We start from the raw sequence: 13,677 nt of genomic DNA, 5'->3' as shown, positions 1-13,677 counted from the left end.
GCTCATTCCAACTTGATCAACTTATAAGTGCTCTTCAACTTTTTCTAAAGGGAGGACACACACCTTCAACTTTGGGAGCTACCGTAGCATCTACTTGTACAAGTAAGTATTCTTGGATTATTGATTCGGGTGCATCTTTTCATATGACTCCTTGTGGATCCCTTCTCACCGAATGTACTAAAAATGATTTTTATTCCTTTGTGAAAACGGCGGATGATACTTCTCTTGAAATTGATTTTATTGGAAACCTTGACCTAGCTTTTGGATCCAAAATTTTAAAAGTACCTCAAGTAAGACACATTCTTAAATTAAGCTTAAATTTATTATCAGTTTCTCAAATAGCCGACCTTGGTTTTGATATAATCTTCTCACAATCCAAATGTTTGATACAGGACCGAGTATCCAAGAAGACGATTGGGGAAGGTTTTAGAACAAAAGATCTCTACTACATAGACTTTTTGGACCTCTCAAGACTATCTTGCAATATCTCCAAAGAATGTGACATTCAAACTTGGCATCAAAGACTTGGCCATTCCAATATAGAAAAAATGTCTCATCTTCCCTTCATGGAGAATTTTTGTCAAAAGAACTTTTATTGTAATGATTGTATTAAGGCTAAAATGAAAGTCTTACCTTTTGATAATAGAAATTTTATTGCCCAAAAATCTTTTGATTTAGTGCATTCGGATGTGTGGGGACCCGCTCCCATTATGTCAAAAGGAGGATTGTTGTACTATGTGATCTTTATTGATGATTTTTCTATTCATACTTGGGCTTACTTTCTCAAACACAAATCAGAGGTTTTCACAAACTTTAAGAATTTCTACAACATGATCTATACCCAATTTGGCACAAATATCAAAGTCTTTAGAAGTGATTCAGGAGGAGAATTTATGTCAAATGAATTTCAACAATTTCTAAAAAAAAAAGGGGTTGTTCATCAAAGATCTTGTCCTAACACTCCACATAGGCACATTATTGAAACTGCTAGAGCCCTTCTTTTATCTAAAAATGTTCCCAAAAACTTTTGGGCTGAGGTTGTTTTGACTTCAGCCTATTTAATTAATAGAATGTCTACCAAACTTTTGAAACATATTTCTCCTTTCGAAAAACTTCACCATGTTAAACCTAATTACAATAGACTTAAAGTCTTTGGTTGCAAACGTTTTGTGTTAAGTGATAAAGACGATAAACTTTCTTCCAAAGCTATTTGTTGTGTTTTTATTGGGTATTCCGAAACTCAAAAGGGTTATAGATGTTATGATATGGAAAGAGAAAAAGTTTATGTTTCTAGAAATGTGATCTTTTTAGAAAATGAAGATGGTTTCAAAGATGAACCCAAGAAACTAGAAGATTATACTTTTCTTTGGACTAATGATCTTGATGATGATGATGATGATGAACCCGATAAAGTTGTAGAAGTGCCAATTGAAGAGGTCAACAATGATAATTCTACTAATATCATTCCTCCAAAAGAGATCTTAGTTATAGAAGAAGAGATCCCCAAAATCAAGAAACTAATCAATCTCTTCCTAGGAGATCCCAAAGGCACACTAGACCTCCTCAAAGATTTATCTCTTATGAGTCTTTTTCCCCAAAATTTCGAGCTTGTATTATGGCTCATCACTCTTTTTATGAGCCATCTTCTTACCTTGAAGCTAAGGAAGATCCCAATTGGATTGAAGCCATGGATCTTCAACTTAAAGCTCTTGAAAGCAATGAGACTTGGGATATTGTGTCTCTACCAATGAGGAAAAAGACTATTGGTTGTAGATGGACCTATAAAATCAAAACTAGAAGTGATGGAACCTTAGAAAGATATAAGGCCAGACTTGTTGCCAAGGGATATGCTCAAGAATATGGGATTGATTATGAAGAAACCTTTGCTCCCGTTGCTCGCATGACTTCTGTTAGAACTCTTATTGCCATTGCTTCTGTTAAACATTGGACTATTTTTCAAATGGATGTTAAAAATGCTTTCCTAAATGGTCACCTACAGGAAGAAGTTTTCATGAGTGCTCCTCCTGGTTTTGATCTACCTCAAAACAAAGTTTTACGACTTAAGAAAGCCCTTTATGGTTTGAAACAAGCTCCCAAGGCCTGGTTTGACAAGTTTAGTAGTGTCATGTTTAATCAAGGTTTTCAATCTTGCTACTCTGATACTGCCATGTTTGTAAAAACCACTTCCGTAGGTGTAATTGTTTTATTATTGTATGTTGATGATATGGTTATTACTGAGAGTGATGATGAAGGGATTATAGAGGTAAAACATTTTCTTAACAGATGCTTTCAAATGACTGATTTGGGAAGACTAACTTATTTTCTTAGAATTGAAGTTGCTTATAGCAAACAGGGTTACCTTCTTTCTCAAATGAAGTTTGCCAGTGAATTAGTTGACAAAACAGGTATCTCAGATGACAAAGTTGTGGATACTTCAGAAGCACTGGGAGTAAAAATGAAAATTGATGATGGAGAGATATTGGAGAATCCCACCCCTTTTCGGCAAATAGTTGGCGCTCTCTCTTATCTCTCCATCACCAGACCTGACATTGCTCATGCCGTACATGTGATAAGCCAATTTCAACAAAGACCCACCTCAATGCACATGGGAGCGACAATGCGGATTGTCCGTTATGTGAAAAACACTATCAACAAAGGACTATTTCTGTCTTCCTCTTCTACATTAGAGTTAGTTGCTTATCCAGATGCTGATTGGGGTGGAGATCCCAATAATAGGCACTCCACCACTGGTTTTTGTGTGTTTTTAGGTGATTCCTTCATTTACTGGCGATGCAAGAAACAACATAAGGTGTCACTATCATCAATAGAAGCTGAGTATCGTGTGATGGCAACTACAACAATGGAGATAGTGTGGCTGAAGAGCTTGCTGAAAGATATGGGAATTCATATCAAGGATCCGGTCAAGCTTTGTTGTGACAACAAAAGTGCAATTTATATTGCTAGCAATCACACATTTCACGAAAGAACGAAGCATATAGAGATGGACTGTCATTATGTTCGTGAAGAATTCCTTCAAAAGAACATTGATCTCTCCTATGTCTTTTTTGAATATCAACTAGGCGACTTCTTCACAAAGGCTCTTGCCGCTGCCAGATTTAATTTTCTCCTTAGCAAACTTTCGGTTATCACACCATAAGTTTGAGGGGGGGTGTTAGAATATTAGATTGTATGCATTCTAAATGTATATATATATATATATATATTTATATATATATATATATATATTACATATATTAGTTATCTAATATATGTCTTATATGTATACATATATATATATATATTATATATATTTGGGTATTAGGATACTTATGTAATTTTTCCCTTTTTTATGTATTTTTATTTTCCCCTTTTACCCCCTTTCTTTATCCTTTTTCCCCAAAGGGGACTAGTCCCAACGGCTAGAATTCTAGCCGTTGGAACTAGTCCCAACGGTTGGCTCTCTTCTTCCTTTTGTTCTCTCCTCTATATATAGTGTAGGCTCCCCTCTCCATAACCTATGGCTTGTTAAGCCACTTCTTGTATTATTGTTGAAGATAAATACATGTTTTCTTTATCCTCTTGTTAGAGGACTCTTGTGTATTGCCTTGTTGAGTTAGTGGGAGATTCAAGAGTGATATTCTTGAAGTATTTGCCTAAGTTTTGGGCCTGATTTACAGTCCAGACATTAGCTTTGCTGTAAATAAGCTTAGTCAATTCATGGAGAAACCTCATAAAATTCATTGGGAGACTGCTTTAATGGTGATAAAATACTTGAAATCAGCCCTAGGAAAGGGGTTATGGTTTAAAAAATGAGAATGTGTGAACATAGAAGCATATAGTGATGCTGATTATGCAAGGTCAGTAAATGATAGGAGATCTACTACAGGTTTTTGCGTCTTTATTGGCGGAAATCTTATTTCTTGGAGGAGCAAGAAACAGAATGTGGTTGCTAGATCGAGTGCTGAGTCTGAATATAGAGATATGGCTCAAACAGCGGCTGAAATGTCATGGGTTAAATCAGTGCTTCTGGAATTGGGAATTTCAGTGAAACTTCTTATGAAGATGTATTGTGATAACAGATCAGCTACCTACATTGCAAGTAACCATGTCTTTCATGAGAGGACAAAACACATTGAAGTGGATTACCATTATGTTCGAGACTTGGTACAAGAAGGAGTCATTAGCATGATCCACGTTTCCTCTCTGCTGATATGTTTACTAAGGCTCTTCCCATTGGAGATTTCTTGAAAAGGTGTGGCAAGCTAAGCACGATTGATATCTATGCTCTAGCTTGAGGGGGAGTGTTAAAGTTTTATAGAGTCAATTTGAGTCTTTTTGAAATATTAGAAAGTGGACAAGGCAATACTTACTATTTTCTTATATTTTAGTGGACTGAAATTGTAAATATATAGTTGACACCCTAATCTCTTTTAATATGAGACTAGGGTTACGTGATCAATAACAGAAACTTCTCTCTCTCCCTGATTGCAACAGAATAAGACTTAATGAAATGTGATATTTGACAAGGAATTGCTGACAGGAAGAGACGACTGCAAAAGCTAATCAGTCATCAACCCTAATTTCGTAGTAATCACACAACTAATACATATTGGGCAATTATACCTTTGGTTACAATAATAAATAAAACATTCAATTAATGAAAACAAATAAACATGTGACTAAATAACATATGCGCCTAAGACCTTACGTGTTTGGAGTTGGATCTGGATCCATATGCAAACAAGCCAACAGTAATTACCTTGGATGCATCAACCAACCTCGTGATGTTTTCTCAATTTGTTTCTTCTTCTCTTCTACCTTTATGCTAATGATGACAATGTTCCTGTAGCTTTCTGTTTTGTGTAAATGCGTGCTCCTTTCTATGTGCTTGTTTTCTGTGCCTATTTCGTCCATGTAAAAGTAATCCACAACTGTAAACCGTCCAATTTCTAATGATTTTCCTTTTCATACAGGTACCAGAATTATCTTTCTGAGACAGCATCAACCTACTTACTAGATCTTCTTAAACCTGTTCGTATTTTTGCTCTCCCTCTATTTTCATCTGTTTTTTTTTTGACAGAAGTTGATAAGTATTTCTTTTAAATGAGCATAAATACTTCTAACTGATATATATTTCAGAACCTTGTACTGTCAGGTCATGATCATGACCAGTGTACTGTGACCCACACGGCTAAACATGGACCTGTCAGAGAGGTAATCTTAATAGGGTCCTGACTTGACCACATTTACTCAGCTTCTGAGCCAATTCGAGTTGTTCTTGTGTAGCATACAGTTGGGACTGTGAGTTGGCAGCAAGGAAACCTATATCCTTCCTTCATGCTGTTGTCTTTGCACTCCATGCCTTCTCCAAATGTGTCCAACTCTGAGGATTTTGTGTCTACCCAATTGTGTTTCCTTCCAAAGCAAACCCACATTTATATCTGGTAAATTTACCTGAATTTCGTCTAAGGTGTATAAGACGTCAATGTATTGATGTCTCTTAACAAATTCAGTCACCGACTCACTGCTGTTTATGATAAAAATGAGCAGGTACATTATCCTCTTTGTAGTGACTCTCTTTCTGCTCGCTATATGGCCCAAGAATGGTTTCCAAAGTTGGCATTGCTATACTAATGCTGTTGCACTGACCACAAGTGTAGCAGCGGCCAACTATAAAGCTGCAGCGAAAGAAAAGGATGAAGATAGAAACCGTGAATATGATATGACATGGGATGCAGAAGATTCAATGCATATCATGAAGAAATCCATAAAGCAGAGCCCTTCCACACCTGCAGATAATGTGAAAGCCTCTGCCAAGTAGGTCAACTTTTTCCTGTTTGCAATAATGTGTTTGCTGTTTTAGTTTATCTGTTTACAATGTATATGTCAGTCACTTAATTGGTTGTTATTTCAGATCTGCTATAGTCATGCGATCAACAGCAAAAAAGCAGAACATTCTTGAGAAACAACCATATTTTCACTTAGAAGAAAACTCGAACTTGCTACAATTAGATGAGCATCCGCAGGTGCAAGGACATGCTAGATATAAATCAAAGATTGGGATGCTACGAATCAGGTTTATTTTTAAATCTGTCCTGTTCGTTGCAGCTGTAAATGTCCCACTTTATATGATGCTGCTTTTCAAGGACTGGATGGATGCATGACTGCATGTAATGCTGCCAACTAAGATAGTGATGGATGATGCTTTTTCAAACAATCAGATTAACATGATAACCAATCTTCATCCATCCTCTCCTTTATGTGTTTTCAGCAATCGTGATCCACTTTGTATATCATCTTCAATTTAAGAATCCTTAGATTTAATGTTGTGTACCTGTCCTTCACATCCTGCTCATCCTATCGGAAATATGTGGCGTTGTCTTCTGTTTGTCACTTATTTGAAGCCTAGTGTACTCCATTCATTTTGTTGTAATTTTTATCATGTGGTGGCTTCTGGGGGAGTCGTATCCGATGATACTTTAACTTCTGATTGACTTTCTTTCTTTAAGGTGATGGTATATATATGGAAGTTGTAGGTATCATACATTTAGGTGTTAGACCCATAAAGAATAATTTTGGCTATCCATCTTTTCAGGATGAATGGTTGAGAGATTGAGAAAAAGTTAACTAATGCTAAATAACTAGAACACCCTACTTTTCATTTTTTTCATTTTTCTTTCAACTATGGGTAAAACTATTCTTTATGGGTCTAGCACGCAAGTCTCTTGTACCTATTAATTTTTCATATAAAAATATATAAAAATCTCTTCTATTTTTTTGCATGAATTAGATAAAGAATAATCTCAGTCCTTGATCTTTTTAGATAAGTGATGAGAGAAAAACAAAGAAAAAGGTGATGTGTATTTTTCATCAACCAGTATTTGTTCACAGTTTTTTTCATTTTTTTTTCTCTTAAACCCTTTTTATGAGTCACCAAGAACATTCGGGAGAAGTCCTGCCAATTTGCGAAAGTTGAACCTGTTATGCTTTAAAAGAATGGTAAACCAAATTTGGAGAAAGAAAAAATAGCCAATAATTTAGTTCCTCTCTCATTTAATTTTGCATGTCCAGCATATAAAAGAAATGGCAAAAACATCTCTTACGTTCTCAATTTCTTTTACCGTTCGATGAAGTTAAAGTTACTTTAGAATTTCACACGGAGAAAGCAAAAGAAAGATGAAATTTATTCAAAAAAAAGAAAAAGATTCACAACTTTAGTGGTTGCATCAAACGTTAACATAGTTTAATTATTCTTTTTTATATGCTTTCTGATTTTTAAAATGTCAACCAACAAATTTTCTTTATATGTAAATTAGGGGTCAGCTAACCAAGCGTTAATTTTCTGCCTTTTCTTCTTTGCCATGATTTGAGTTGGTCGTATTTGTGTATGTTGATGATGTTTCAGCATGCCTGTGAGTTCAACGTGTTATTTAGTTTGTTTTGCTTAGTATTCGCTTAGAGTTGGGATAAGTGTCACCGGCAGGTGTTTGTGTTATATATATATATATATATATATATATATATATATATATATATATATATATATATAGGTCCAATATACATATTAAGTTTCCCAAGTTTATGCATTTAATCATTCATTTTTACATTACATCTAATTAAGATGCATATTTTAACCATGTAGACTACGTTATAGGGTTTATGCAAAAATAAAGCTAAAAAGAGAAGCTAATAAATGATTTTATAATAGTTTAAAACATATAATCAACGCAAAACATGCTAAGCACTCAATAAAATACACCAACAGAAGAAAAAAAAAAAGGAATTGGCAGGCAAACAGAATAACCTAACTACTCGTGCAAACTATGTTCTCTAGAATTTTTCTGTGTAGTCTCTCCCTTTATATGTGCAATCACCGCAAATATGAAAGCAAAATAAACCCAAGTGAGGCTACAGTAGCGTCCAGTGTAACCTATATGTGATTAACTATATCAAAACCTGTATTTACTAACTGAACTATCTTATAGAGAAAAAAAAATATTAATAAAGTTAAACAAAAGTGGAGTTCGCTTAACCAGCACAGTTTCTTGGCAGCAGTACAAAAAATTGTTGCATTGTTTTGCATGGAGACCTTTTAAAAATGTATATTTGTTTTAAATTCAGTTGAAAGCCTATATTAATAATAAGAATTTACCGAATGCAACTATAGAAATGAATACAGGTTGAAGCACTAAGGAATGGGGGATTAATTTATTGAATTTGAACTCAAAATTTTAACTTTATTAATGGAAGTAAAAAATGTTCAACGATGTAAGACTCAATACAAACATACCAAATCAAATAAATTGAACAAAAAAAAAATCTAAAAGCGAGGTAGAAAAAATTTCCCATCTATCAGTTCCTCCAGGGCTCTTTGCCGGATTGGGTACGTTGAGCCCCACACAGCCAACCAGGATATGACATTAAGCCCTAAAAAATGCAACAAAGTCAATAAACTATTCAAAATAAACTAAATAACCAAATGAAGGGACAGTGCTTATGATTTTCTACATTTCATCACTTCTCATCTACCCTAGTAAATGAACAAAAGAAAACGAACAATATTCAACTTGTTATCCCCATAAATAGAATGTAAAATAATAAAAATCAGCCAATTCTAACTCTAAACTCGACTTAACGGTCTTTGATCAAAGAGTTACCTCTTTAGTTAATGCAACAGAAACAAATAAATCTTATATAAAAAAAAAAACAAAGCACTGTTTATATTATGCAGTGTACATTTGTGGACAGGTTGTTGTAATTTTCCTAGGACGAGGTTGTTGATGTCAAAACTTTACAAATTATAGTTCTTTAAATCTAACATTGCAGAGAAACCTTCCCATTTTGTAGAATGTAAAAATTAGTTATATTTTAAAAGATATGATTAGCAAACTATATGTTCCCATGCAAATTTGGACAACTCCACGTGTTGATCATCTAACAGTTGACTCACCTTTGTTTGACTTGTGCATAATCTCTAGGGATATGAGATCTGACTTGTAGTTACAAAGCTTGATCATTTTTAGTGTCTTCATTCACTAGGAGTAATCAAGCCAAGGACTAGACTTTACCCTTCTAGGGTCTATGTATCCAAATGTCATCCTAAACATAATGCCAGAATAGAACAAATTTGTCCTAGCTTTTTGAAGTAATGCTTTATTAAAATATAATTTGGCCTTCAGATTTTAGAATGAGATTTCATTAGATTATCCTCATTTATCATTATAGGCCACACAACAATTGAACCTAAACTATATGATGCATGCTTTAGATTCAAGTTTCCAAGGGTTAAAGTTTAAAACTGGCTAGATCCTCAGCTTAGAGCTTGACTATAAGGTTTTGATTTGTTGATGCTTGATTTTGAGTTGAATCAATTTCAGATCGAAAGTTAAGTTCTAATTTTGGGTTTTACTATAATTGCGAGAGGTAAAGTTTTGGGATTAAGACTTGAAAAATTGTTTATTTTTAGTACAGTTCAATTAATGTTTGACCTAACTTTAAATGTTGACTTAGGTTTTGGGTTTAATATTTTGGATAATTTAGTTAAGGTCATAGGTCCTAAAGTGTTGATGTTTCTAAGATTACGTTTTGAGGTGGTAATTTTGTTAATCGATCTAGGATTTTGGTGTGGTTTGATTTAAGTTTCGAACTTTTTGTTGGATCAAATTTTAATTAGGTAAAGTTTGTTTACTTTTAAAGTCTTGTGGTTGGGAATTTGATTTTGGTTTCTTCTAGTACAAGGACGTTGATGGTCTAAGAGTTTTGGTTGGATCTCTTGGTCCCTGTTGAAGATTTTTATTTGATTAAGGAGTTGGTTAAGTTTTAGATGTCCTAATTATTTAGATCGTTGAGATTTAAAAAAAAAATGTTTTGAGATACTTATGTTTTTGAGAAAGTCTTTACAAAACATGGATGCGGTTTACAAATAATGTGCCTAATTAGAGTATAAGTAAAACTAAATTGTTTTTTCATCAAGGTTAGCACTTAGGGTGTAGTAGTAAATAAATTGCATTTAAATTCTAATCAGATGTGAAGTGTGTGTTTTTTGGGGTTAGAGGTGTCTAGTTCAAAAATTGATGTGTGGCTAATATAAGTGATCCTTATCAAGCTTTGAGAAATCATTTATCCCTAATGCAAGATTATTACTATGGATTAGGAGGTTATCATTCTCTAAACCTGGTTAATGATGGTGTGTGGGTATGTGTTAAACAAATAAAATACTGAAATTAAACCAAATATGATGCATAAGAAGCTTCAACATGATTAATTTAATTAACTAAAGAGATTAGTGATGGAGGGGCATACCTAACCCCATATTCCTAACTGACAAGGAAATTAAATTAAATCTACGTGAACTTATTTGAGATATTTAAGTAATTATTATTTTTCTCTAAACCAAGATTAGTAGCACAGTTAAGAGTTTAATCATCTTTAAATCACAACTAACATGGCGTGTTCAAACATACTTAATTTAAGTAAAATAATGGTTAAATAAAATAAAACTAATCCAGGTTTAAGAAAGAGAGGGCGGCATACCTGGCCTCATAATTCCTAATTGACTAGTAAATTAAATCTGGTTAATTCTAAGCATAACCAAATGAAGCAAGCATGCTTAACCTAAGTGATGCTCTATCAAGTTTAAGAGACAATAATTAATCTCTGTTCCAAGATTAGTACCACAGGTATGTATGGATCCTCTTTAAATTATTAATAAAACATAGTGTGTGAAAATATGCATAGTCTAAAAAAAAAGTATGATTAACAACTAAGCTTAAGAGAGAAGGCCATACCTAACCCCATGATTTCTAAGTAACAAGGAAATTAAATCTAATATAAATGTGATATTGAAACTAAAAATAATAAACCTTAAAATTTAAATTAAAGAGAACTCTCATAGAAGAGCAAACTCCAAGGAAGGGGATGGGGAGAGAGAGGAGGAGTGAGCTGAGAGACTTGGGATTTGGATCTGAATTTTGGATCTTGGATCTGGATGTTGATATTTGGATATGGATTTGATTCAAAAGCGGAATTTGGATCCAGATTGACTTCAAAAGAAAGAGGTTTGGATTGAATTTGAAATTAACAATTAGATTCTGAACATTCAGATTCAGAACAGATCCAAAACTGATAGTTTGGATCCAAATGGATCCGAATTTATATTTAAGTCTGAATTGATAGTTTGGATCTTAAATGGATCCATAAGTGAGATTTGGATCTGAATTAGATCCATAATGATTTTTGGATCTGAAATTGATAGTATGGGTCCAAAATGGATCCAGAGGTTAGGCTTTCATCTAAATTTAATAGTTTGGATTTGAAATGGATCAAGAAGTTAGGTTTTGATATGAATTTGATAGTTTGGATTCGAAATAGACCTAGAAATTAAATTTTAGTATGATTTTGGATCTAAAATGGATTCAAGACTTGGATTTGGATCCAAAAGTTGACATGGTGCTCATATTTGGATCTAGTTTGGATCTGAAGCTTGATTCGGGTCTATGGTTCATATTTGGATCTATTCTAGATCCAGGGGCTATGAAGGTTGGGTCGAGGTTTCAATTGAACCAGTAACTTGGGTAAACAGCATGATAACAATATGTGGACAAGATTAGAAAAGAAATCTTTTTATTTGGGGGTGGAAAAAATCGGCAACAAATCAATGGAAATTTGTGGTGCTCCCATTGTGCCAATCTGATTCTATTCAGAACTGATAGTTCCGGAAATTAGGGGGAGCATGGTCCACAAAATTATATCGAACAAATTCCTTTTTCCACGAAATTTAGTATGCAAACTCCAGATATATAGGCTAAGATTTAGTTAAAATTCTTTGAAAAACGCAATCATTTGACCAATCAAATTCATTCCCCTAATGGACTTCATTTTTTATTTAGTAGAAAATTAACGAATTATAAGTCCATTAGTGTATTGTGCATAATATAAATTATAAACCTTAACTCCAACCACAACTAAACAATTTATAAAAAAAGAAAATTAATAGCTCTACTACTAATTCTAAATATCACAATTATCACAATTGATCTGACACGACACAAGCACTTGAAGTCAAACACATATCTTGACCCGACCCTACCCTTCCCTTAAATAAATGCATCTTCATATCCTATATGCAATGGATTACATGAATATTGAAGGAAAAGCATGACACATATGCATAGACGAATGAATTAAACTAAATATGATATACTTTAAATAAAAAATGCATGCGGTGATAAATATCATCCCAACTGCAATGCATATGTTATGAACAATATGCTATGTGCTATATATGCAACATGCCCAAATGATATGATTTAATTAATATTTATCGTACTAGATAAGAATTAAACTTTCTATAGAACATCCAGCTAGCATGGGTGGACCCACGGGCTGCTTAGTCATCAAACCATGTCACCTAGTGGGCCAGTAGATTTCTTATCTGAATCCAAAATGAGGTGTAGTGAATGTAATACATAACTGAAATGCATGATCAATATGTAATTGACCTAACTAAGATCTTCCCAGAATGCAACACATGATTGAATTGTAAGGGACCTCTCCTATCCTGGAGCCTACCACAAAGGAAATAATCTCTTGGATAATATGAAAGTTCCCTAAACTGAAGGGATTTGGCCCTTTTACCTCTTCCTATAATATAATAAGTGGGCTTATGTTGGATGAATCTTGGAACAAGACATGATGCACAACAAACAAACAATGTGCTTCGATCACAATAAGTTCTTGTTTCAACTAAGCGGTTGGAATGATGAATAAAGCGACTTATGGATCCAATCAATCAATGAATTCATTATATTCTACATTCATAGGAGGTCATCTACGTTTGTACTTTAAGAACATAATATTTTCTGGGTATTTCTAATGGTATCAAGTGATTCCTAATTTGGTATTTACAATTTTTAGAGTTTTAGCCTCAATCAATGAAGAACGAAATAAACTCTCCAATTATCAATTGGGTAGAGAAGGAATACTTGGATACAATTCCAAATCCACTATTATATGTTTGCGCTCATTCTTTGTTGGTTTTATGCCAAAACACTCTTTTTTTTTAAAAAAATCTAATTGCGCAGTGAGTTTTGATACATTGTGCGTATATGTATTCATAGGAGTAATGATTTTCTTGCTTATCCCAGTTGTTAGTTGAGTTTATGGATAGCAAAAAGGAGCATCATAACGGCCCTAGCTCCTGAATATTTAGGCAATAAAAAGGAAAGTTCCATCGAGACAATTATGAACATGTGGAGTTTTCACTCTTTGACCAACAACCCTCAGTTTAGTTATTTCAACTATATTAAGTGATTTTTCAAATTAGACGAGACTTTCCAATTTATGGCCGCTTCTCTAGGTACCAGTTAATAACTTCATACAATGCATATATATATATATATATATATATATATATACACGCGCGCTGAGAAAGAGTAAAACTAGAAGTCAGCGGCTACGACTCAATAAAGGGGCGTTTAATTTATAGACTTCTTAGTAAAAATTCAAATGATTAGGCATTTCAATATTCATGGGGATAAATTTTGAAGCTAAAATACCAACTTAAGGTTAATTTTAGCTAAAAAATAAAAAATCATTTAATTTTGCTCAGCACTCCGCCACTACCAGCCATGGAGGATGGCCAGATCTCATGGTAAAAATTAGAAATGAAAGTTCAAA

General features: G+C 33.8%; 1 protein-coding gene across 1 annotated transcript in view; it reads left to right on the top strand.

Annotated features, from left to right (window-relative positions):
- Positions 1 to 6,324, top strand: part of LOC116250012 (uncharacterized protein C630.12) — a 50,128-nt gene extending 43,804 nt beyond the window's left edge. The window contains exons 9-13 of the mRNA XM_031623330.2: positions 4,974 to 5,031; positions 5,140 to 5,214; positions 5,287 to 5,444; positions 5,551 to 5,817; positions 5,915 to 6,324. Of these exons, the coding sequence (XP_031479190.1) occupies positions 4,974 to 5,031; positions 5,140 to 5,214; positions 5,287 to 5,444; positions 5,551 to 5,817; positions 5,915 to 6,164 (808 nt within the window). The 3' untranslated portion in view covers positions 6,165 to 6,324. The remainder of the gene's footprint in view (positions 1 to 4,973; positions 5,032 to 5,139; positions 5,215 to 5,286; positions 5,445 to 5,550; positions 5,818 to 5,914) is intronic.
- The last annotated feature ends 7,353 nt before the right edge of the window (positions 6,325 to 13,677 follow it).

The sequence above is a fragment of the Nymphaea colorata genome, chromosome 3 (assembly GCF_008831285.2).
Source record: "Nymphaea colorata isolate Beijing-Zhang1983 chromosome 3, ASM883128v2, whole genome shotgun sequence".
Lineage (NCBI taxonomy): Eukaryota > Viridiplantae > Streptophyta > Magnoliopsida > Nymphaeales > Nymphaeaceae > Nymphaea > Nymphaea colorata.
Note: the sequence above shows the minus strand (reverse complement) of the source record. Positions and strands in the feature narration are given on the sequence as shown.